This window comes from Heterodontus francisci, chromosome 11 (genome assembly GCF_036365525.1).
Source record: "Heterodontus francisci isolate sHetFra1 chromosome 11, sHetFra1.hap1, whole genome shotgun sequence".
Classification (NCBI taxonomy): domain Eukaryota; kingdom Metazoa; phylum Chordata; class Chondrichthyes; order Heterodontiformes; family Heterodontidae; genus Heterodontus; species Heterodontus francisci.
The window spans coordinates 17,087,146-17,111,932 of NC_090381.1; the positions used below are offsets into that span (position 1 = coordinate 17,087,146).

At 47.8% G+C, this 24,787-nt stretch overlaps 1 protein-coding gene across 1 annotated transcript; it reads right to left on the reverse strand.

The window, feature by feature from the left end:
• Window positions 1–789: 789 nt before the first annotated feature.
• Window positions 790–4,379, reverse strand: LOC137374996 (collagen alpha-2(I) chain-like). Its single transcript, XM_068041620.1, has 2 exons — window positions 4,120–4,379; window positions 790–4,060 (listed from the first exon to the last, which is right to left on the reverse strand). Exons 1-2 carry the CDS (start codon window positions 4,377–4,379, stop codon window positions 790–792), a joined length of 3,531 nt encoding a protein of 1,176 aa, XP_067897721.1.
• Between the last annotated feature and the right edge of the window lie 20,408 nt (window positions 4,380–24,787).

Sequence of the window (24,787 nt, forward strand, 5' to 3'; positions counted from 1 at the left end):
CTCCATCCAATCCGACTGGTTCCCCGGTTCCATTCAAACCGGCTCGTTCCCCGGCTCCATCCAGCCCGGCTGGTTCCCCGGCTCCATCCATTCCATCTGGTTCCTCTGCTCCATCCAATCCCGCTGGTTCCCCGGCTCCATCCAGCCCGGCTGGTTCCCCGGCTCCATCCAATCCGGCTAGTTCCTCGGCTCCATCCAATCCGGCTGGTACCCCGTCTCCATCCAATCCGGCTGGTTCCTCGGCTCCATCCAATCCGGCTGGTACCCCGGCTCCATCCAATTCGATTGGTTCCCCGGCTCCATCCAATCTGGCTGGTACCCCGGCTCCATCCAATCCGGCTGGTTCCCCGGCTCCATCCAATCCGACTGGCTCCCCGGCTCCATCCAATCTGGCTGGTTCCCCGGCTCCATCCAATTCGGCTGGTTCCCCGGCTCCATCCAATCCGGCTGGTTCCCTGGCTCCATCCAATCCAGCTGGTTCCCCGGCTCCATCCAATCCAGCTGGTTCCCCGGCTCCATCCAATTCGGCTGGTTCCCCGGCTCCATCCAATCCGACTGGTTCCCCGGCTCCATCCAATCCGACTGGTTCCCCGGCTCCATCCAATCCAGCTGGTTCCCCGGCTCCATCCAATCCAGCTGGTTCCCCGGCTCCATCCAATTCGGCTGGTTCCCCGGCTCCATCCAATCCGGCTGGTTCCCCGGCTCCATCCAATCCGACTGGTTCCCCGGCTCCATCCAATCCGGCTGGTTCCCCGGCTCCATCCAATCCGACTGGTTCCCCGGCTCCATTCAATCCGGCTGGTTCCTCGGCTCCATCCAATCCACTGGTTCCGCGGCTCCATCCAACCCCACTGGTTCCCCGGCTCCATCCAATCCGGCTGGTTTCCTGGCTCCATCCAATCTGGCTGGTTCCCCGGCTCCATCCAACCCCACTGGTTCCTCGGCTCCATTCAAACCGGCTGGTTCCTCGGCTCCATCCAAACCGATTGGTTCCCCAGCTCCATCCAATCCAGCTGGTTCCCCGTCTCCATCGAATCCGGCTGGTTCCCCGGCTCCATCCAAACCGATTGGTTCCCCGGCTCCATCCAATCCGACTGGTTCCCCGGCTCCATCGAATCCGGCTGGTTCCTCGGCTCCATCCAATCCGATTGGTTCCCCGGCTCCATCTAATCCGGCTGGTTCCTCGGCTCCATCCAATCCGATTGGTTCCCCGGCTCCATCCAATCCGGCTGGTTCCTCGGCTCCATCCAATCCGATTGGTTCTCCGGCTCCATCCAATCCGATTGGTTCCCCGGCTCCATCCAATCCGGCTGGTTCCTCGGCTCCATCCAATCCGATTGGTTCTCCGGCTCCATCCAATCCGACTGGTTCCCCGGCTCCATCCAATCCGACTGGTTCCCCGGCTCCATTCAAACCGGCTCGTTCCCCGGCTCCATCCAGCCCGGCTGGTTCCCCGGCTCCATCCATTCCATCTGGTTCCTCTGCTCCATCCAATCCGGCTAGTTCCTCGGCTCCATCCAATCCGGCTGGTACCCCGGCTCCATCCAATTCGATTTGTTCCCCGGCTCCATTCAATCCGGCTGGTACCCCGGCTCCATCCAATCCGGCTGGTTCACCGGCTCCATCCAATCCGACTGGTTCCCCGGCTCCATCCACTCCAACTGGTTCCCTGGCTCCATTCAATCCGGCTGGTACCCCGGCTCCATCCAATCCGGCTGGTTCCCCGGCTCCATCCAATCCGACTGGTTCCCCGGCTCCATCCACTCCAACTGGTTCCCTGGCTCCATTCAATCCGGCTGGTTCCTCGGCTCCATCCAACCCGGCTGGTTCCCCGGCTCCATCCACTCCAACTGGTTCCCTGGCTCCATTCAATCCGGCTGGTACCCCGGCTCCATCCAATCCGACTGGTTCCCCGGCTCCATCCACTCCAACTGGTTCCCTGGCTCCATTCAATCCGGCTGGTTCCTCGGCTCCATCCAACCCGGCTGGTTCCCCGGCTCCATCCACTCCAACTGGTTCCCTGGCTCCATCCAATCCGGCTGGTTCCCCGGCTCCATCCAATCCGACTGGTTCCCCGGCTCCATCCACTCCAACTGGTTCCCTGGCTCCATTCAATCCGGCTGGTTCCTCGGCTCCATCCAACCCGGCTGGTTCCCCGGCTCCATTCAATCCGGCTGGTTCCTCGGCTCCATTCAATCCGGCTGGTTCCCCGGCTCCATCCAATCCGGCTAGTTCCTCGGCTCCATCCAATCCGGCTGGTTCCTCGGCTCCATCCAATCCGGCTGGTACCCCGGCTCCATCCAATTCGATTTGTTCCCCGGCTCCATCCAATCCGGCTGGTTCCCCGGCTCCATCCAATCCGACTGGTTCCCCGGCTCCATCCACTCCAACTGGTTCCCCGGCTCCATTCAAACCGGCTGGTTCCTCGGCTCCATCCAAACCGATTGGTTCCCCGGCTCCATCCAATTCGATTTGTTCCCCGGCTCCATCCAATCCGGCTGGTTCCTCGGCTCCATCCAAACCGATTGGTTCCCCAGCTCCATCCAATCCAGCTGGTTCCCCGTCTCCATCCAATCCGATTGGTTCCCCGGCTCCATCCAATCCGACTGGTTCCCCGGCTCCATCGAATCCGGCTGGTTCCTCGGCTCCATCCAATCCGATTGGTTCCCCGGCTCCATCGAATCCAGCTGGTTCCCCGTCTCCATCCAATCCGATTGGTTCCCCGGCTCCATCGAATCCGGCTGGTTCCTCGGCTCCATCCAATCCGATTGGTTCCCCGGCTCCATCTAATCCGGCTGGTTCCTCGGCTCCATCCAATCCGATTGGTTCCCCGGCTCCATCCAATCCGGCTGGTTCCTCGGCTCCATCCAATCCGATTGGTTCTCCGGCTCCATCCAATCCGATTGGTTCCCCGGCTCCATCCAATCCGGCTGGTTCCTCGGCTCCATCCAATCCGATTGGTTCTCCGGCTCCATCCAATCTGACTGGTTCCCCGGCTCCATCCAATCCGACTGGTTCCCCGGCTCCATCCAATCCGACTGGTTCCCCGGCTCCATTCAAACCGGCTCGTTCCCCGGCTCCATCCAGCCCGGCTGGTTCCCCGGCTCCATCCATTCCATCTGGTTCCTCTGCTCCATCCAATCCCGCTGGTTCCCCGGCTCCATCCAACCCGGCTGGTTCCCCGGCTCCATCCAATCCGGCTAGTTCCTCGGCTCCATCCAATCCGGCTGGTACCCCGTCTCCATCCAATCCGGCTGGTTCCTCGGCTCCATCCAATCCGGCTGGTACCCCGGCTCCATCCAATTCGATTTGTTCCCCGGCTCCATTCAATCCGGCTGGTACCCCGGCTCCATCCAATCCGGCTGGTTCCCCGGCTCCATCCAATCCGGCTGGTTCCCCGTCTCCATCCAATCTGACTGGTTCCCCGGCTCCATCCAATCCGGCTAGTACCCCGGCTCCATCCAATCCGACTGGTACCCCGGCTCCATCCAGCCCGGCTGGTTCCCCGGCTCCATCCAATCCGGCTAGTTCCCCGGCTCCATCCAATCCGGCTGGTTCCCCGGCTCCATCCAATCCGGCTAGTACCCCGGCTCCATCCAATCCGACTGGTACCCCGGCTCCATCCAATCCGGCTGGTTCCCCGGCTCCATCCAATCCGGCTGGTTCCCCGGCTCCATCCAATCCGGCTAGTTCCCCGTCTCCATCCAATCTGACTGGTTCCCCAGCTCCATCCAGCCCGGCTGGTTCCCCGGCTCCATCCAATCCGGCTGGTTCCCCGGCTCCATCCAATCCGGCTGGTTCCCCGGCTCCATCCAATCCGGCTAGTTCCCCGTCTCCATCCAATCTGACTGGTTCCCCAGCTCCATCCAATCCCGCTGGTTCCCCAGCTCCATCCAATCCGGCTGGTTCCTCGGCTCCATCCAATCCCGCTGGTTCCCCGGCTCCATCCAATCTGACTGGTTCCCCGGCTCCATCCAATCCGGCTGGTTCCCCGGCTCCATCCAATCCGGCTGGTTCCCCGGCTCCATCCAATCCGGCTAGTTCCCCGTCTCCATCCAATCTGACTGGTTCCCCAGCTCCATCCAATCTGACTGGTTCCCCGGCTCCATCCAATCCGACTGGTTCCTCGGCTCCATCCAATCCCGCTGGTTCCTCGGCTCCATCCAATCTGACTGGTTCCTCGGCTCCATCCTATCCGACTTGTTCCCCGGCTCCATCCAGCCCGGCTGGTTCCCCGGCTCCATCCAATCCGACTGGTTCCTCGGCTCCATCCAATCCCGCTGGTTCCCCGGCTCCATCCAATCTGACTGGTTCCCCGGCTCCATCCAATCCGGCTGGTTCCCCGGCTCCATCCAATCCGGCTGGTTCCCCGGCTCCATCCAATCCGGCTAGTTCCCCGTCTCCATCCAATCTGACTGGTTCCCCGGCTCCATCCAGCCCGGCTGGTTCCCCGGCTCCATCCAATCCGACTGGTTCCTCGGCTCCATCCAATCCCGCTGGTTCCTCGGCTCCATCCAATCTGACTGGTTCCTCGGCTCCATCCTATCCGACTTGTTCCCCGGCTCCATCCAATCCGACTGGTTCCTCGGCTCCATCCAGCCTCTGGGCCTCTTTCACAGAGGTGGGATCAGGGGTTGGCGGGGCTACCCGCCCGCATGTGGCAGGTAGCCAATCAAGCTCTTTAAGAGCCTAATTGAGACTAATTAAAGGAAGCAGCTGGAATTTTCCAGTCGGCCTCCAGTTTCCCGGCAGTGGCAGGTCCAGGGTGAAGTGCCTGGAGGCAGGCACCAGGCAGCAGGTCCGGGGTGAGGGCCAGTGCTCCAGACAGGCCCAGAGAGACTTTCCCTGCCTGCCTGGGTATGAGAGCAGCCACATACTGCACTGTAGTGGGATTCCCCCCACAATGGTGGCCTGGCTGCTGAATCTATTTTCAATTAAAGATTTGAAAAAGTTGGAGAGAGAGAGGGCCTCCATCTTGAACACACACAGATTTAATTTAGTATTTAGTAATTTTGGTAAAAGAAGCAAAAGTGACATGAGGAAAAGCTTTTTCACGCAGCGAGTGGTTAAGGTCTGGAATGCACTGCCTGAGAATGTGGTGGAGGCAGGGTCAACTGAAGCATTCAAAAGGGAATTAGACAGGTATATGAAAAGGAGGAATGTGCAAGGTTACGGGGAGAAGGCAGGGGAATGGAACGGAGGGAATTGTTCTTTCAGAGAGTCAGTGCGGACATGATGGGCTGAATGGCCTCCTTTCTGCACTGTAACGATTCTGTGATTCTATGAAGCATTCTCTCTCCAACTAACCTTGAATGCAACCTGTTGTTCCGTTCAAGATGGAAGGCCTCTGACTGGCCCTCCAACTTCAAGAGCCCGCCCACTGTCCTTAATTAGATGGCACACCTGCTCTCTGGCCATTAATTGACCCCACTGGGGAAAATCACAGGTTAGTGACTTTCTCCCCCCAGGAGAGGGTCCCGACCTCTGTTTGCTGCCTCCGGAGGGAAATTCTAGCCCAGAGTCTCTGAAAGGTCACAGATCTGAAACATTAACTCTCTTCCTCTTCACAGGTGCATGTCAGAGCTGCTGAATATTTCCAGCATTTTCTGCTTTTATTTCAGAGTGACTGAGCACTTGGACACACAGCAGTTCATCAAAGAGAGTCTGTATTTATCAAAGGCAGATCAGGTCTGACTAATTTCATTGAATTTTTTAATAAGAATTTGATAAGCTTCAATACAAGTCAGGATCAGCAAAAATGAGAGTGAGTGGAATTTGAGGTAGAAAAAAGAAAAACTTGCATTTCTATAGCATTTTTCACCACTGCCAGACATCTCAAAAGCACTTTCCAAAAAAATGAAGTACTTCTGAAGTGTTGTCACTGTTGTAATGTTGGAAACAGGGCAGCCAATTTGCACACAGCAAACACCAACAAACAGCTATGCAATAATGATTAGATAATTTATTTTTGTGATGTTCATTGTGGGATAAATATTGGTCAGGACATCGGAGATAACTACCCTACCCTTCTTCAAAATTGTGCCATGGCATCTTTTACATCCACCCTTGCAGGAAGATGGAGCCTCGGTTTAATGTCTTATCAGAAAGACGGTACCTCCGACAGTGTAGCACTCCCACAGTACTGCAGTGGAGTATCAGTGTACTTTTGTGCTCATGCCTTAGAGTGGGACTTGAACCTAGAACCTTATGCTTCAGAGTAGCCTTGAGACGTGCATCAGTGTTGGCTGGACTGAGAGTAGGGGCATGCTCAAGGGGCTGAATGGCCTACCCCTATTCTTATCAGATGCACATGTTACTGCAGAGGAATGGTACTGAGTAAAGAGGTGAAGTTAAAGCCACATTTGAATGACCTTGAGTGAGAATTTCATTGCAGCTATTCCGGTCTGCTGTTTGCAGATTTAAAAGGCATTTCCATCGTAAATCTGGCAAGTTCTGGCAGTGGAGCAGGAGCAGCTCTGAGGAAATTAATGGCCCCTCTTACTTGATCACTACTGAACCTCTCCCAGAAAGCCAGGGCAAAGGAAGATTCCCTTAGAGAACATGGGGGTCATTTTAACATTCTATTGCCAGACAATAGAAAATCGGTTACAGATTTTACTCCACTCCCATTGGCTATCGGCCACTGCTCGCCTGAGGTAAAAAGTGAAAATGGCCACAATTAGTGATGTTGTGGGCGGAGCTGCGGGGATCGTAGGAAGCTCCATCTGGTGTTAGTTGTTTGCAGTTGCTGGGGAGGAAGGTCACAGGTTATTTTGTAATAAGAAAATCCTATCAAGATGCCAAACAGCATAATGACACTCAAATAAGGAGTGTGTGGCATAAAAAGCAAAATTAATGTGCTAAGATAATTATATTGGTACATTAATTTGCAGAGATGCATTTTAAAGTTCTTATATAATTTTACAAGCTCCATTTGGGATTTACAAGTCACAGAAGCTAATTTTATTGAAAGTGAGAGGGGAAGATTTATAATTTCACATTGTTAGTTAATGAAAATTGGATTTTTCCGCCTGACTTTTCCTTAGGATCATTCCTGATGAAAAAAATTATTTAAAAAACTATTCCTAAATTTACCAAATATGTGGTGTCAGGAGCAAAAAATGCAATTTGTTTCTTATCACTGTGCATGACCATATTTTTAAATTGGAGTGTCCTTGCAAAAAATATATCAGCCCTTCAATTTCTAACCCTTTTGGCATCTGTGCATGAAGCATTAAAGCATAATTTCAATTCTCAGATAAAAACAGCACTGCTGGCTGGTTACTGCTCTGCTCTCCCCGATAGACTCCATCTGTATTCCGTTATATTGCTATTCCATTTATTTATCCCAACAAAATTCAATTTTATGAGTGCTGATCTACAGTGAAAGCACAAGCTTGAATACTTGCAGCTACATTGAAACACGTACTGAAACAGTAATATCAGGGACTGTTCAGAAGGAATTGTAATCTAAAAACAGGCTAAACGGTTGAATATTAGAATTTGAAAGGAGGCTATCACCCACACTCGCACACAGAGGAGATTCTGACTTTGTGTTCTGCATCAGGAGAGATAAAAACATGAAATCTTCGACCTCAGGTTGAGGGTTAATAGACACAATAGCAATAACATCAACAGCTTGCATTTAGATTGTCCCTTTGAGGTGGTAAAATGTCCCAAGGCATTTCATGGGAACGTAATCAGGCACAATTTGGGCAAAAGCTTGGACAAAGAGGTGGGTTTTAAGGAGCACTTTAAAGGAGGAGAGAGAGGGGTAGAGAGGCAGAGAGGTTTAGGGAGGGAATTCCAGAACTTAGCACCGAGGCATTCAAAGGCATGGCCACCAGTGGTGGAGCAATTAAAATCGTGGATGCACAAGAGGCCAGGACTGGAAATGGGCAAGTGGATCTCGGGGGTGGGGGGGGCGGGGGCTGGTTGAGGAGCTTCAAGAAATAGGGAGAGGCAAGGACAAGAAAGGAATTTGAACACAAGGGTGAAAGTTTAGCCTTTGGACATCTGCAGAGAATTTTGGTGAAATCTATCGTACCATCGATCCTTCTAGAAAGCTATTGCAGTGACTGATCTGTTTCTGTCACAATATTTAACAATATTGTACAGAACAGTCTGGAGGTGGAAACGGGTTATTCTGTACACGTCTGAGCAGGGGAACTTTCTCTTGAGGCATAACTGCTGAAGATGAGAGCGAAAGATAATAGATTAATTAAAACAAAACTGGGAAACTACCTTGGGTAACAAATTCAGGATTAAAATTTTAATGACTACCTTATATTTCAGAATTTATATCAAATGAGAACTGATTAGGGGTTTCGAAGCTCGTTAATTCAAAGTTACTGCCACGAAAAAAAAGTCATTCTCCGAGATAAAAACAGATTGGCAGAGGTTCTAACAGGGGATTAACATCATTTAAACAATGCAAATTGCATTTCAAAGGCTGGAGGTTTTCATTCGTCTCATGGCTGCCACAAGCCTGTATTGCTGAAAGAAGCAATGAAAGAGTCATAGAATTAAAGAGCCATAATGGCATAGAAGGAGGCCATTTGGCCCATTGAGTCTATGCTGGTTGTTTGCAGAGCAATCCTAACAGTTCCATTCCCCAGCTGTATCCCCATAGCCCTGTAAGTTTATTTACCTCGCGTGTCCATCCAGTTCCCCTTTGAAATCATTCATCGGCTTTGCTTCCACCACCCTCGTAGGCAGCGAGTTCCAGGTCATTACCACCCACTGTATATAAAAAAAAAAGTTCTTCCTCACATTCCTCCTGCACCTCTTGCTTAAACCCTTAAGTGTGTCTCCCCTAGTCTTGTGCCATCTACTAATGGAAACAGCTTTTTTTGTCTATCTTATCCAAACCTGTCATAATCTTGTACACCTCTATCAAATCTCCCCTCAATCTCTTTTGCTCCAAGGAGAACACAGGAGGAAAAGCACAGATAGGTGTAGGAATTATAGGGTTGTAATAGTAGGTGATTTTAACTTCCTTAATATTGACTGGGACTGCCTTAGTGCGAAGGGATCAGATGGGGAAGAATTTGTTAAGCGTGTCCAGGATAATTTTCTGAAGCAGTATGTGGATGGCCCTACCAGAGAAGGGGCTACACTTGACCTCCTCTTAGGAAATGAGGATGGGCAGGTGGTTGATGTGTCAGTAGGGGAGCATTTTGGGACCAGTGACCATAACTCTATTAGCTTCAAGATAGTTATGGAAAAGGATAGGACTGGTCCTCAGGTTGAAGTCCTAAATTGGGGGAAGGCTAATTTCGATGGCATCAGACAGGAACTCTCAAAAGTTGAATGGGAGAGGCTGTTTACAGGCAAAGGGACGTCTTGCAAGTGGGAGGCTTTTAAAAGTGAGATAGGGAGAGTTCAGGGCCGGCATGTTCCTGTTAGATGGAAGGGCAAGGCTGGCAAGTTTAGGGAACCTTGGTTGACGAGGGATATTGAGGGTCTGGTCAGGACAAAGAAGGAGGCATATGTCAGGTATAGGCAGCTGGGATCAAGCGAGTCCCTCGAGGAGTATAGGGGATGTAGGACTACACTTAAAAAGGAAATTAGGAGGACGTAAAGAGGCCATGAGATTTCCCTGGCAGATAAGATAAAGGAGAATCCTAAAAGATTCTATAAGTATATTAAGAGTAAAAGGGTAGCTAGGGAGAGAGTAGGTCCCCTTAAGGATCAGTGTGGCATTCTATGTGTGGAGCCACGGGAAATGGGCAAGGTCTTAAATGAATATTTCTCCTCAGTATTTACCATGGAGAAGGTCATGGAAGCTAGTGAGTTCAAAGGAGGGAACAGCGATATCCTGGAGCATATCAACATTACAAAGGAGGAGGTGTTGGAGGTTTTGAAGCGCATTAAGGTGGATAAATCCCCAGGGCCTGACCAGGTGTATCCTAGGATACTATGGGAAGCAAGGGAGGAGATTGCTGGGGCCCTGGCAGAGATTTTTGTCTCATTGTTAGCCACGGGTGAGGCACCGGAAGACTGGAAGGTAGCTAATGTTGTGCCTTTATTTAAGAAGAGCAGCAGGGATAAGCCAGAGAACTACAGGCCGGTGAGCTTTACATCAATGGTGGGCAAGTTATTGGAAGGGATTCTGAGAGACAGGATTTATATGCATTTGGAAAGGCAAGGTCTGATTAGAGATAATCAACATGGCTTTGTGCGTGGGAAATCATGTCTCACAAATTTGATTGAGTTTTTCGAGGAGGTGACCAAGAAGATTGACGAGGGCAGGGCGATGGACGTTGTCTGCATGGACTTTAGCAAGGCCTTTGACAAGGTTCCGCATGGTAGGCTGGTCCAGAAGGTTCAAACATGTGGTATCCAGGGTGAGCTAGCAAATTGGATACAAAATTGGCTTGGTGATAGGAGGCAGAGGGTGGTAGTGGAGGGTTGTTTTTCAGATTGGAGGCCGGTGACCAGTGGTGTGCCGCAGGGATCGGTGCTGGGCCCTCTGTTGTTTGTCATATATATTAATGACCTGGATGTGAATGTAGGGGGCATGATTAGTAAGTTTGCAGATGACACCAAAATTGGTGGTATAGTGGACAGTGAAGAAGGTTGTCTAAGGTTACAACAGGATATAGATCAACTGGGAAAGTGGGCAAGGGATTGGCAAATGGAATTTAATGCAGACATGTGTGAAGTGATGCATTTTGGGAATTTAAACCAGGGCAGGACATATACAGTGAATGGCAGGGCCCTGGGGAGTGTTGTTGAGCAGAGAGACCTTGGGTTGCAAGTTCATAGTTCCCTGAAAGTGGCAACACAGATAGACAGGGTGGTGAAGAAGGCCTATTGCATGCTTGCCTTCATCGGCCGAGGCATTGAGTACAAGAGTTGGAACGTCATGATACAGTTGTACATGAAGTTGGTTCGGCCGCATTTGGAGAACTGTGTGCAGTTCTGGTTGCCGCACTACAGGAAAGATGTGATTAAGCTAGAGAGGCTGCAGAAAAGATTCACAAGGATGTTGCCTGGTTTGGAGGGCTTGAGTTATAAAGAGAGATTGGATAGGCTGGATCTGTTTTCCCTGGAGTGAAGGAGGCTGAGAGGGGACATGATAGAGGTATATAAAATTATGAGAGGCATAGATAGGATAGATAGCCAGAGTCTGTTTCCCATGGTAGGGGTGACTAAAACTAGAGGGCATAGATTTAAAGTGAGAGGGAGGAGGTTTAAGGGGGATCAAAGGATAAATTTTTCACACAAAGAATAGTGGGTATCTGGAATGAGCTGCCTGAGGAGGTGGTGAAGGCAGGAACAGCAGCAACATTTAAGAGGCATCTGGACAGGTATTTGAATGAGCAAGGCATAGAGGGATATGGAATTAATGCAGGCAGATGGGATTAGTATAGATAGGCATTATGGTCGGCATGGACGCGGTGGGCCGAAGGGCCTGTTTCTATGCTGTACGACTCTATGACTCCATGACTCTATGAGAACAATCCCAGCTTTTCCAACCTAACCTTGTAGCTAAAATTCCTCATCCCTGAAATCATTCTGGTAAATCTCCTCTGCCCCCTCTCAAGGACCCTCACATCCTTCCGAAAGTGTTGTGACCAGAACTGGATGCAATACTCTAGTTGTGGCCTAAAAGAGCGTTATAAAGATTCAACATAGCTTCTCTCCTTTTGTACTCCACACCTCTATTTATTGAGTCCAAGATCCCAAATGCCTTGTTAACCATTCTCTCAATATGTCCTACCACCATTAAAGTTCAATGCACATGAACTCCCATGTCCCTCTATTCCTGCACACACTTTAGAACTGCACCATTTAGTTTATATTGCCTCTTTCTATCCCTTTTGCCAAAATGCATCACCTCACAGTTTTCTGTATTAAATTACATCTGTCACTTGTCTATCATTTCTGCTAGCCTGTCTATGTCCTATTGCAGTTGATTGGTATCATCCTCACTGTCTGCCACACTTTCAAGGAGGATACATTGGCACCCATTTGGCCATTTGTGTCAAGTAGATGCAGGACACGCATGATCAAAAGACCTCGGGGCCCCAATTTAACCCAACCTCTTCCAAACAGGAATCCCAAGGCAGCATGCCAAGGCTGGATCAAAGGAATGTCTGTCGCCTGGGAGATTGATTACAGCTGCTGGTAGGTCCTGGCAGTGAGTGAAGGAAGGGGTGAGGCAAAGTGTAGGGGAAGGTTGTGGGGGAGGGAGAGGGGTGAGGCAGAGTGTGGGGCGGGTGAGGGGTGAGGCAGGGTGAGGCAGAGTGTGGGGCGGGTGAGGGGTGAGGCGGAGTGTGGAGCAGGTGAGGGGTGAGGCGACGTGAGGCGGAGTGTGGGACAGGTGAGGGGTGAGGCGGGGTGAGGCGGATTGTGGGGCGGGTGAGGGGTGAGGCGGGGTGAGGCGGAGTGTGGGGCGGGTATGGCTGGTGTGAGTCAAGCCAGCAATGGCCAGCAGTGTTTCTGTGGAGCCCAGAGGGCATCTCCTCTCCTTCTGACTCCAAGAAAGAGACGCATCTTAAAAAATATTAAGGGCTGTTTCCTGGGCAGCCAGCAGCAGCCCTTTAACAACTGCTGCTTGGGCTGCTCAACACCTGAACACATGGGCTGGAGGTTGGCATCGCATGCTCTGCCCATGCCTCCCTCGTAATTGTATGTATGGTCCTAACTACGTTATTACGAGCACAATTTGCTTGGATCATAGGCCTTCCACTCATTTCAAATGGGTGCTGGCTGTGCCCACCCGAAGGTAGGCCCTATCAAAATGACAGCAGCTGGACTGCTGGTGTTAAAGAGCAGCAAATCTACCAATACCATTTTGACGCCCTCACCACCCGTTAAAGCTGATTTTGTCAATTTAAAATCCATTAAGAGTTTCATTTTTCTTCAGTTCTGCATTCTCACTGCCTTGGTGGCTCGGTTGGTAAAAGCAGATTGCGAAAGAGGCAGGACAGCCCTTGTTCATTACCCGCATTGAGCTGAGTTAGCTCATCTTAGCCACATTGGTGTTAGTGCTTCTCATCTCAGTCAAGGAACCTCAGTCAAGTTTCATGCTCGTGATCACTATCATGCAATCCCTGCTGGATGTGTGAGCATCTGATGAGCGCAGGAGTGGGCTGAATGGGCAATGCCTTCTGCAGTTGAATAGCATTCACTGTCCAGACTCACAAATAAAAATTGACCAGGTATTGAAATTAAACAGGTCTGGAATATCTATCTGGTAGTCCAAATTGAATCAACGCCTTAAACATAGGGCGGCACAGTGGCGCAGTGGTTAGCACCGCAGCCTCACAGCTCCAGGGACCCGAGTTCGATTCTGGGTACTGCCTGTGTGGAGTTTGCAAGTTCTCCCTGTGTCTGTGTGGGTTTTCTCCGGGTGCTCCGGTTTCCTCCCACAAGCCAAAAGACTTGCAGGTTGATAGGTATATTGGCCATTATAAATTGTCACTAGTATAGGTAGGTGGTAGGGAAATATAGGGACAGGTGGGGATGTTTGGTAGGAATATGGGATTAGTGTAGGATTAGTATAAATGGGTGGTTGATGTTCGGCACAGACTCGGTGGGCCGAAGGGCCTGTTTCAGTGCTGTATCTCTAATCTAATCTAAAGATACAAAACAAGAGTGGGAAGGCAAGTAGTTCAATTCCATGACATGATGTTGTTCATTATAAGATACAGTACGATACAGTCTGCATGAATGCAAAACATTTTGTGCAGTGAAATTCAGGTGTGAGGACACCTAGGTGTACACTGAGACCAGAGAGAGTGACAAAAATTCACACAGCTTCACTTGCAATATAACCTTGACTCACACCTCCAAGTCAGAACGTCATGGGTTCATTTTCCTATTCATTCATGGCGTGTGGGAATCCCTAATTGCCTTTGAGAAGGTGGTGGTGAGCTGCCTTCTTGAACTGCTGCAGTCCATGTGGTGTAGGTACACCTATAGTGCTGTTCGGAAGGGAGTTCCAGGATTTTGACCCAGTGACAGTGAAGGAACGGTGATATAGTTTCAAGTCAGGATGGTGTGTAGTTTGGAGGGGAACTTGCACATGGTGGTGTCCCATGCAACTGTTGCCTTTGTCCTTCTGGGTGGTAGAGGTTGTAGGTTTGGAGGATGCTGTCGAAGGAGCCTTGGTACGTTGCTGCAGTCAATGGTACACACTGCTGCCAATGTGCGTCGGTGGTGAAGGGAGTGAATGTTTGTGAATGGGGTGTCAATCAAGCGGGCTGCTTTGTCCTGGATGGTGTCAAGCTTCTGGAGTGTTGTTGGAGCTGCACCCACCCAGGCAAGTGAAGAGTATTCCATCACACTCCTGACTTGTGCCTTGTAGATGGTGGACAGGCTTTGGGGAGTCAGGAGGTGAGTTATTGGCTGCAGGATTCCCAGCCTCTGACTTGTAGCCATGGTATTTATATCGTTACTCCAGTTCAGTTTCTGGTTAATGGTAACCCCCAGGATGTTGATAGTGGGGGATTCAGCGATGGTAATGCCATTGAATGTCAATGGGAGATGGTTAGATTCTCTCTCGCTCGAGATAGTCATTGCCTGGCACTTGTGTGGCACAAATGTTTCTTGCCAATTATCAGCCCAAGCCTGGATATTGTTCAGGTCTTGCTGCATTTCTACACGGATTGCTTCAGTATCTGAGGAGTCGCGAATGGTGCTGAACATTGTGCAATCATCAGCGAACATCCCCATTTCTGACCTTATGATTGAAGGTAGGTCATTGATGAAGCAGCTGACGATGGTTGGGCCTTGGACACTACCCTGAGGAACTCCTGCAGTGCTGTCCTACGGCTGAGATGATTGATCTCCAACAACCACAACCATCTTCCTTTGTGCTAGGTATGACTCCAGCCAGCGGAGCGTTTTCCCCCTGATTCCCAGTGACCTCAGTTTTGCTAGGGCTCCTTGAAGCCATACTCTGTCAAATGCTGACTTGATGTCAAGGGCAGTCACTCACACCTCCCCTCTTAAGTTCAGCTCTTTTGTCCATGTTTGAACCAAGGCTGTAATGAGGTCAGGAGCTGAGTGGCCCTGGCTGAACCCAAACTGAGCACCACTGAGCCGGTTATTGCTAAGCAAGTGCCGCTTGATGGCACTTTCGACGACACCTTCCATCACTTTACTGATGATTGAGAGTAGACTGATGGGGGGCAATTGGCTGGGTTGGATTTGCCCTGTTTTTTGTGTACAGGACATACTTGGGCAATTTTCCACATTGCCGGGTAGATGCCAGTGTTGTAGCTGTACTGGAACAGCTTGGCTAGGGACACGGCAAGTTCTGGAGCACAGGCCTCAGTACTATTGCTGGAATGTCATCAGGGCCCATAGCCTTTGCAGTATCCAGTGCCTTCAGTCGTTGCTTGACATCACGTGGAGTGAATTGAATTGGCTAATGACTGGATTCTGTGATGCTGGGGACTTCAAGACGAGGCCAAGATGGATCATCAATTCGGCACTTCATTAAGGATAAGGATGTTTGTGGAGCTTCCTCCTCCTGTTATTTGTTTAATTGTCTGCCACCATTCAGGACTGGATGTGACAGGACTGCAGAGCTTAGATCTGATCCGTTGATTGTGGGATGGCTTAGCTCTGTCTATCGCATGCTGTTTGGCATGCAAGTAGTCCTGGGTTGTAGCTTCACCAGGCTGACACCTCATTTTGAGATATCTCTGGTGCTACTCCTGGCATGTCCTCTTGCACTCTTCATTGAACCAGGGTTGATCCCCCAGTTTGATATTAATAGTAGCATGGGGAATATGCCAGGCCATGAGGTTACAGATTGTGGTTGAGTACAATTCTGCTGCTGCTGATGGCCCACGGGGCCTCTTGGATGCCCAGTTTTGAGTAGCTAGATCTGTTTGAAATCTATCTCACTTAGCACGGTGGTACTGCCACACAACACGATGGAGGGTATCCTCAATGTGAAGACTGGACTTCTTCTCCACAAGGACTGTGTGGTGGTCACTCCTATCAATACTGTCATGGACAGATGCATCTGCGGCAGGTAGATTGGTGAGGATGAAGTTAAATATGTTCTTCCCTCTTGTTGGTTCCCTCACCACCTGCCGGAGACCCAGTCTAGCAGCCATGTCCTTTTGGGCTCGGTCAGTAATGGTGCTACTGAGCCACTCTCCACCGCCTTTGTTCGGCGGAGAGTTTCATCTGTTGACTTTTTTTTATTAAAATAAAACCACCCAGTTTGTATATTGACATGTTTGACATTGAAGTCCCCCACCCAGAGTACATTTTATTCCCTGCCACCCTCAGTGCTTCCTCCAAGTAGTGTTCAACATGGAAAAGTATTGATTCTTCAGCTGGGGGGGGAGGCATGGGGTAGATCATAATCAGCAGGAGTTTTCCTTGCTCATGTTTGACCTGATGCCATGAGACTTCATGGGGTCCGGAGCTGATGTTGAGGACTTCCAAGGTAACTCCCTCCTGAAGGTATAGCACTATTCTGCCCCCTCTGGTGGGTCTGTCCTGCCGGCGGGACAGGACATACCCGGGGATGGTGATGGCAGTGTCTGGGACATTGTCTATAAGGTATAATTCCATGACTGTGACTATGTCAGGATGTTGTTTAACTGGTCTGTGGGACAGCTCCCCCAACTTTGGCACAAGCCCCCAGATATTAGTGAGGAGGACTTTGCAGGGTCGTCAAGGCTGGGTTTGCCATTGTCGTTTCCTGTGCTTAGGTCGATGCTGGGTGCTCCATCCAGTTTCATTCCTTATTAACTTTATCATGGTTTGATAGAACTGAGTGGCTTGCTAGGCCATTTCAGAGGGCATTTAAGAGTCAACCACATTGCTGTGTGTCTGGTGTCACATGTAGACCAGGCCAGGTAAGGACAGCAGATTTCCCTCACTAAAGGACATTAGCGAACCAGTTGGATTTTTCCGACAATCAACAATGGTTTCATGGCTATCATTAGACTAGTTTTTAATTCCAGATTTATTAATTGAATTCAAATTCCACTTTCTGCCATTCAAGTTATTTTTGGGACTTAAGACACAAATCCAGGCCAACACTGCAATGCAATACTGAAGCAGTGCTGCAGTGTCAGATGTGTCGTTTAAATGAGACATTAAACTAAGGCTCCATCTGCCCTCTCTGATGGATGTAAAAGATCCTACGGCACTATTGGTAAAATAAAATACAGGGGAGTTCTCCCTGGTGCCCGGGCCTGATATTTATCCCTCATCCAGCATCACTAAAAGAGATTATCTGCCCTTTAAGGCTTTGCTGTTTGTCGGATATTGCTATGCACAAACTGGCAGCTGCCATTCTGATATTGCTACAGCGACTGCACTTCAAAGGTACCTCATTGACTGGAAAGTGTTTTGGGAGGTCAGGAAAGGTACTATAGTCTTTCTTTCTTTAAAGTGGAGTTTATAAAGTTTCTAAGCCATGTATTGCATTCATTTTGAATCTTTATGTTTGTAAGGGCCTGAATAAAAATCTAGCCAGCATTTAGATGCCAGCGATTTGTAAAGTCCTATACCCAAGAGAATGAAAAGGTAGACAGCAGTATAACTCAGGCCTCCCATCTCTCAGCAGGATGCCCTGTCAGAACCTGCCATACAGATATGCTCTGGAATTAATTTGGATAGTTCTGCTGCTAAAGTGCAGTTTTAAAAAAAAGATTTATAGTTTAGCAACACAGGTAATACAAAGTGAAAAAAGAAATCGTTCCAGAATATTACTGAAAGCCACAGCAAAACGATCTTGCTACAAAAAGCAAATTACTGCAGATGTTAGAAATCTGAAATAAAAACAGGAAATGCTGGAAAACACTCAGCAGGTCAGACAGCATCTGTGGAGAAAGGAACAAGGTTAAAGTTCCACATCTATGGACCTTTTTCAGAATCACAAGATTAAAATTGCCCGTCTCCACCCCTGCCTCAGCTTATCAGCTGCTGAAACCCTCATCCATACCTTTGTTATCTCTAGACTCAACTATTCCATTGCTCTCTTGGATGGCCTCCCAGTTTGTACCCTCCATAAACTTGAACTCATCCAAAACTTACTGGCCATATATTAGATTGCACTAGGTCCCATGAATTTCCATGCAATGAATTTGGCCTAACCATCAGCCTCAAGAAAACGAACATCATGGGGCAGGATGTCAGAAATGCTCCATCCATCAATATTGGCGACCACGCTCTGGAAGTGGTTCAAGAGTTCACCTACCTAGGCTCAACTATCACCAGTAACCTGTCTCTAGATGCAGAAATCAACAAGCGCATGGGTAAGGCTTCCACTGCTATGTTCAGACTGGCCAAGAGAGTGTGGGAAAATGGCGCACTGACACGGAACACAAAAGTCCGAGTGTATCAGGCCTGTGTCCTCAGTACCTTGCTCTACGGCAGCGAGGCCTGGACAACGTATGCCAGCCAAGAGCGACGTCTCAATTCATTCCATCTTCGCTGCCTTCGGAGAATACTTGGCATCAGGTGGCAGGACTATATCTCCAACACAGAAGTCCTTGAAGCGGCCAACATCCCCAGCTTATACACACTACTGAGTCAGCGGCGCTTGAGATGGCTTGGCCATGTGAGCCGCATGGAAGATGGCAGGATCCCCAAAGACACATTGTACAGCGAGCTCGCCACTGGTATCAGACCCACCGGCCGTCCATGTCTCCGTTATAAAGACGTCTGCAAACGCGACATGAAATCGTGTGACATTGATCACAAGTCGTGGGAGTCAGTTGCCAGCATTCGCCAGAGCTGGCGGGCAGCCATAAAGACAGGGCTAAATTGTGGCGAGTCGAAGAGACTTAGTAGTTGGCAGGAAAAAAGACAGAGGCGCAAGGGGAGAGCCAACTGTGCAACAGCCCCAACAAACAAATTTCTCTGCAGCACCTGTGGAAGAGCCTGTCACTCCAGAATTGGCCTTTATAGCCACTCCAGGCGCTGCTTCACAAACCACTGACCACCTCCAGGCGCGTATCCATTGTCTCTCGAGATAAGGAGGCCCAAAAGAACTAGGTCCCATCCCCAGTGTGTGCTAATCTACACTGGTTCCAAGTTTGGAAAGATCTCGATTTTGAAATTATCATCTTTCTTTGAAAATCCCTCCGTGCCCTCACCCCTCCCTATCTTTGTAATCACCTCTAGCCCAACAACACTCTGAGATATCTGCACTCACTCAATTTTGGCATCTTGTGCATTTCCACTTTCTGTCACTTCACCATTGACGACCATGCTTAGGCCCTTAGCTCTGGACTTCCCTTAGTAAACCTCTCCACCTTTCTCCACCTTCAAGATGTTCCTTCAATCAAGTTTTTGCTCATTTGTCCTAATATTGCCTTACGTGGCTTGGTATCAAATTTTGTTTACACTCCTATGAAGTACATTTGGACATTTTACAACATTAATAATGCTATATACATGCAAGTTGTTGGTCTTTATGATGTAACAGATGAACAGCTTATATGGAGGAACAGGGTGAGAGAATGGGACAGGAAGAAACACCCACATATACAATAAATGAAAAAATAAGTATTATCATTTCTGTCATTTAATCATCTCTTGTTCTTTCCCCAATCACTTTACAGATCATTCTTTTTTCTTGCCTTTTCTTTTCTGCATCCTTTTCCCTCGTTCTGTTCCTTCCTATAAGCTGTTCATCTGTAATATCTTGCAGTTCTGATAAACGGTCATGGACCTGAAAAGTTAAGCAAAAGCATTTTGCTGCCCAGTTAATCATGGAGGTAGAAAAACTGTTCAGCACAATCTAAAATAATCATATCTAAATAGCCCAGCATTCTCAGACAGACGCAACCTTCCAAGCAAAGATTCGGTTGAAAGAGATTTGCTGTTGAGCAAATGTCCCGAATTTTCCCCAGAGGGACAAAAACAATGTAAGAAATAAATGGGACATGGAAAAATACACCAGTGGATTCATCTATTGAAAAGAGGTGCATTGTCCTCTCAATGGAGATTGACATAGGCTCTGGGGAGAGTGCACCAACTGAATAATCATTAAGATAAGGATAGATGTGTCTTCCTTCCAAATCATTGTGGGCAGCTATTGTGAAAGGTTAACAACTGTTATTAGAAAACAAGGTGGTATATCCCAACTAGATGGTTTCCCTGATTAAAAAATACTGAAGAAATGCTCAGACCCATGGATAGAATATTACATTATTGGCCTCTCCTCTCTCCCTGCACAGCCCAACACACAGTAAAGGAAATGCTGAGAGTGTTCTTTGTTATCTAAAGTCACCTGCAATATGTGGAGAGTACTCTGTGCCTGGAATTACTGAATAAAGTATGAAGTATGCATTCAACATCCAGTTTGAATTGGTCACTCTCATTATCCTCATTATTGTGCGTCAGGCTACAGCTCATTGACAACCTACCAATCTCATACTGGTCCTGAGTGTTTGACTCAGTCATTTCATTCATGCATCTACATCCCCCGGCCCAAATTCCTGGGCTCCTTCATGTGCATAACACCTACAGCCAGTGGAGCAATCCATTAACACTTCTCTCCTGGCATTCCATTCCTCCATCAGCAGAATGCAGTTAGTCCATGGTATATAACTCCACTAGGTCACTACTGCTCATAATGTGAAATAATACATTTGCGCCACTGTGGCAATGCAGCATTCACCATCATCACGTCTCCTCAATGGACTTAACCTGAGAACCCCAGCACTGAGTATAGCAACTCCCTCACTCAACCTGACCAATACGACACAAAGCCAATCTCACCAAAAATCCAAATCCCATTTACCTGTGCTGCGAACTCAAGTGCAGTTTTACCGCACAGAATCAGATCAATTGGCCCAACTGTTGTATGCCAGTGTTTATGCTCCACATGAGCCGCTTCCCACACACATGGGAACATACATAATTGTTATCATTTCCATGCTGTTGTACGATGCATTCCCTCTCTCTCGCTCCCTCTCTCCGTTCTGTGGATGGACAGGATTCCTTTACAGGGTAACAGGTAAAGCAAAATTACATTGCTTTGCAGAGAATTTAAACCACAGGAACAAGCCATTCAGCCCACCTGATCCACCCTTGTGTTTCTGCTCCACACGAACCTTCTCCCACCCTACTTCATCATATCCTATCAACATATCTTTCTACTCCATTTTTCCCTCATGTACTTATCTAGATTCCCCTGTAATCCTGTTTTTTTTTTTATAATAGATAGTGTGGAATATCTTTCGGAAATCCTGTCTCCATCCTGAAAAGAATTCAAAAGGCATGATCAATTTAAAGTGGTTTCCCAGTTTTGGTGGTGTGTGACTCATCCTTGCCAAATTTAGATTGAGTTGGGTGTGAGCTAAAAACAGAAAATGCTGGAAATACCCAGCAGGTCAGGCAGCATCTGTGGAGAGAGAAAGAGAGTTAACGTTTCAGGCCTGTGACCTTTCAGGTGTGGTTGGATTGAGCAAAGAACAAATAATTCCATCTATACAAACATAAGAACTGGTGTAGGCCATTTAACTCTCCGAGCCTGTTTCGCCATTCAAGGAGGTCATGGCTGATCCGTGACCTAACTCCATAACAACCCTACACTGTGTAATCGTGCCTCATAATTTAACCTTGGATTCCAGGTATCATTGTGATGAACTGCTCACAGTACTCTAGGTGTGGTCTAACCAGGGCTTAGTATAACTGAAGGACGACTTCTACCCCTTGTATTCGAGATATAAAGACCAGTGTTCCATTAGTCTTTTGTTTATTTTCTGTACCTGTTCATGACATTTTAATAATCTGGGCACACTATGGTTGTGCTGGGAAACTGAAAGTTGGGGTGATTGTCGTAGAATCATAGAATCATACAGCAGGGAAGGAGGCCATTCAGCGCACCACACCTATGCTAGCTCTTTGAAAGAGCTATATGATTAGTCTTTCTCACCCAACTCTTTCCCCATAACCCAGCAAATTTGTCCACAACAAGATACCACAAACAGAAATATGATAACAACCAGATTTTTTTTGTGATATTGGTTGAGTGATAAATTCTGGCCAAGGCACCAGGGAGCACTCCCCTCAAAATAGTGCCTAAGGGTGTTTTATGGCCACCTGAGAGGGCAGGTAGGACCTCCGTCTAGCATCTTATCTGAAAGACAGCACTTCCAACAATGCAGCTCTGTCTCAGTATTGCACTGATGTGTTAGCCTGGAGTTTTTGTTCAAGAGTCTGGAGTGGGACTTGAACCCACAACCTTCTGACTTAGAGACAGAAGTGCTACCTACTGACCCATGGTTGGCAGCTAAAGAGAATACATTGAGCTATCCCGTCCAGATAAGCTGCCCAGTCTGTGCTGGGTTAAGCAACCTCACGCCGGGTTGGGGTAGATGGTGCTACAATTGGACTCAGAATTAGAGGGGGAAGAAAACAATGAGACAAGGTTTCTGCTCCTAATATTCCATCCAGTGACTCCAGCGAGAAAGTGTATACCTGAGGAGGACATTGGCTGTGGACAAGTTCAATCTTGGCTATGATGCCCTGTGCAATGAATATTTCTAGCTATTGAACTGCCGAAAATCTGAGCATGATAATGTGCTACTGCCAGAGGCTAGAAACATATCCCAGCATGAACTAGAACCTCCAGAGTGTGGGGAGAGTGGGAATGGGAGGAAGGGGAAATTGGAAGTGATTCATCAATGCACAAGTTTTAAAGGGCATCAAGGATAAACACAGACAGCAGAACAACACTTAAAAATCAATTCCTGAATAACTGTGATTCCACTCCAAATTACATTGGGAACTTCCCTCAGTTCTCATTATCTAACAAAAGGTTCAATGCAATATTCTGAATGGAAACATCCAAAATGCAAAGCCAGTTCCAATCAGGCTAGAAGGAACTGTGCACAGAAAAATGGTAAAAATACAGAATTAAAGGCTCTTTATCTGAATGCACACAGCATTTGTATCAAGATGGATGAATTGCTAGCACAAATAGAAATAAAAATGGATATGCTATGCCATTACAGAGATGCATTTGCAAGGTGAACAAGGCTGGGAACTGAATATTCAAGGATATTTAACATTTCAGAAGGATAGGAAGAAAAGAAAAAGAGATGGGTAGCTCTGTTAATAAAGGATGAGATCAGTACCATAGTGAAAAATTATTTTGCCTCAGAAGATCAATATGTAGAATACGTTTGGGTGGCGATAAGAATTAACAAAGGAAAGAAGACACTGGTGGAAGTAATTTATAGGTCCCCAAACAATAGCTGAACTGTAGGACAGAATATAAATCAAGAAATAATGGGAGCTTGTAGGAAAGGTACTGCAATTACCGTGGTCAATTTTAATCTTCATTTAAACTGGACTAATCAAATTGACAAAGGTAGCCTGGAGGATGAGTACAAAGAGTATCGGGACAGTTTCTGAGAAGAAAACATTCTGCAACCAACCGAGCAGCAGGTTATTTTAAACCTGGTAATGTGTAATGAGAAAGGATTAATAAATCACCTCATGTTAAAGGATTCTCTAGGCAAGAGTGATCATAACATGACGGGTGAGAAGTTTGTGTCTGAAACTAGTGGCTTAAACTTAAATAAAGGCAATTACAAGGGTATGAATACGGAATAAAAACAAGAAATGCTGGAAATATTCAGCAGGTCTAGCAGCATCTGTGGAGAGAGAAGCAGAGTTAAAGTTTCAGACCCTTCAGCAGAACTGACAAATATTAGAATTATAAAAGGTTTTAAGCAAGTAAAGCAAGAGATAACAAAAGAGAAGGTATTGATAGGACAAGGTCACAGAGAATAACTGACCGGAAGGTCATGGAACAAAGGCAAATGGTATGTTAATGGCGTGCTGAAAGATAAAGTATTAGTACAGAATTGGCAGTAAAATGAACAGCCCTGGCTCCAAGCACAAACATTATAAAGAAAAGTGGGTAGGCACAGTAGAAATAAACTAAACAAGCTAAAATAAAATAAACAAATAAAAAATAAAAATAACTAAAAATAAAAATAGGGGCCCGTCATGCTCTGAAATGATTGAACTCAATGTTCAGTCCAGCAGGCTGTAGCGTGCCTAATCGGTAAATGACATGCTGTTCCTCGAGCTTGCATTGATATTCGCTGGAACACTGCAACAAGCCCAGGACAGAGATATGAGCATGAGAGCAGGGGGTGGGTGTTGAAATGGCAAGCAACCGGAAGCTCGGGGTCATGTTTACGGACTGAGCGGAGGTGTTCCAATCTGCGTTTGGTTGCCCCAATGTAGAGGAGACCACATTGTGAGCAGCGAATACAGTATACTAAATTGAAAGAAGTACAAGTAAATCGCTGCTTCACCTGAAAGGAGTGTTTGGGGCCTTGGATAGTGAGGAGAGCGAAGGTAAATGGGTAGGTATTGCACCTCCTGCATTTGTAGGGAAAGGTGCCATGGGAAGGGGACGAGGTAGCGGTATGAATACAGAATTGGCTAAAGTGGATTGGGAAAATAGCTTAAAAGCTAAGACAGTAGAGAAGCAGTTGCAGTCATTTAAGGAGATATTTCATAATTCAACAAAGATATATTCCATTGAGAAAGAAAGACGATGAGAAGGATGCACCAGCTGTGGCTTACTAAGAACATTAAGGAAAATATCAAATTGAAAGCAAAAGGCACAAAATGCTGCAAAGACTAGTGGTATGCCAGAAGATTGGGAAAATTTTAGAAACCAGCAGAGTTTGACTCAAAAAAGGAGAAATTAGAGTATGAGTATAAACTAGCAAGAAATATGAAAACAGACAGTAAAAGCTTCTACAAACATATAAAAAGGAATAGAGTAGCTGAAGTAGATAGGATTGGATGTCCACCAAAG